The following is a 704-nucleotide window of genomic DNA, read 5'->3' as shown; positions in this document are numbered from 1 at the left end:
GAGCTGTGGTCTCCGATGGAAGCTCTTGCCGCAGCCTGAGCAGATGAAGGGCCGGGTGCTGGGGTGGGAGCACTGGTGCTTCACAGACTCCGAGCCGGGCGGGAAGCTCTGCCCGCACTTGGGGCACTGATTCTGACCCTTGTGTATCACAGCGCTGGCCTCCACACTGTTATCTTTCTTGTCCTCATCATCCTCTTCACTATCCTCCTCATCCTCCTCCTCATCATTGTCGTTATCATCATACTCATCCTCATCCTCACCATAGCTGTCGTCATGGTTCTCCTCTTCTGCTTCCTTCCCCTCTTTCTCTTCCTCCTCCTTCTCCTGCTCCTCATCCTCAAACTTCATGTCCTCCTCCTCATAAGCTTTCTCCTCCTTCTCTTCTCCCTCCTCCTCATCCTCAAACTCTGTGTCCTCTTCCTGCTCATATTCCTCCTCTTCCTCCTGTTCCTCAGGGCTGTGCTTCAGCTCCACACATTTGTTCTCTGAGGGGTTCTTCTGCTCTGGGGATGTGCTCAGGGGCTTCTGGGGATCCATGCTGGCAGTGAGGAATAAGTCCTGGGCCGTCAGCAGCAACCTGGAAACAATGGAGTGTGACCCAGTGAGTGCAGAGGGACAGACAGACAGCAGCTGGAGGAGGAGCTCATCCAGTCACAGAGCTCGAGACAACAATGGAGGCAGCAGGCCTTGAACCAGGAAGATCC

At 55.0% G+C, this 704-nt stretch overlaps 1 protein-coding gene across 1 annotated transcript in view; it reads right to left on the bottom strand.

The window, feature by feature from the left end:
* The window catches only part of LOC103777943 (zinc finger protein 501-like), a gene marked incomplete at its 5' end in the record, with an annotated part of 2,167 nt that extends 1,590 nt beyond the window's left edge, over positions 1–577 (bottom strand). The window contains 2 exons of the mRNA XM_008945507.1: positions 119–265; positions 344–577. Of these exons, the coding sequence (XP_008943755.1) occupies positions 119–265; positions 344–577 (381 nt within the window). The remainder of the gene's footprint in view (positions 1–118; positions 266–343) is intronic.
* Between the last annotated feature and the right edge of the window lie 127 nt (positions 578–704).

Source organism: Merops nubicus, unplaced genomic scaffold, assembly GCF_000691845.1.
Source record: "Merops nubicus isolate BGI_N331 unplaced genomic scaffold, ASM69184v1 scaffold5098, whole genome shotgun sequence".
Classification (NCBI taxonomy): Eukaryota; Metazoa; Chordata; class Aves; order Coraciiformes; family Meropidae; genus Merops; species Merops nubicus.
The sequence above is the reverse complement of the archived record's forward strand: the minus strand, read 5'-3'. Positions and strand labels throughout refer to the sequence as shown.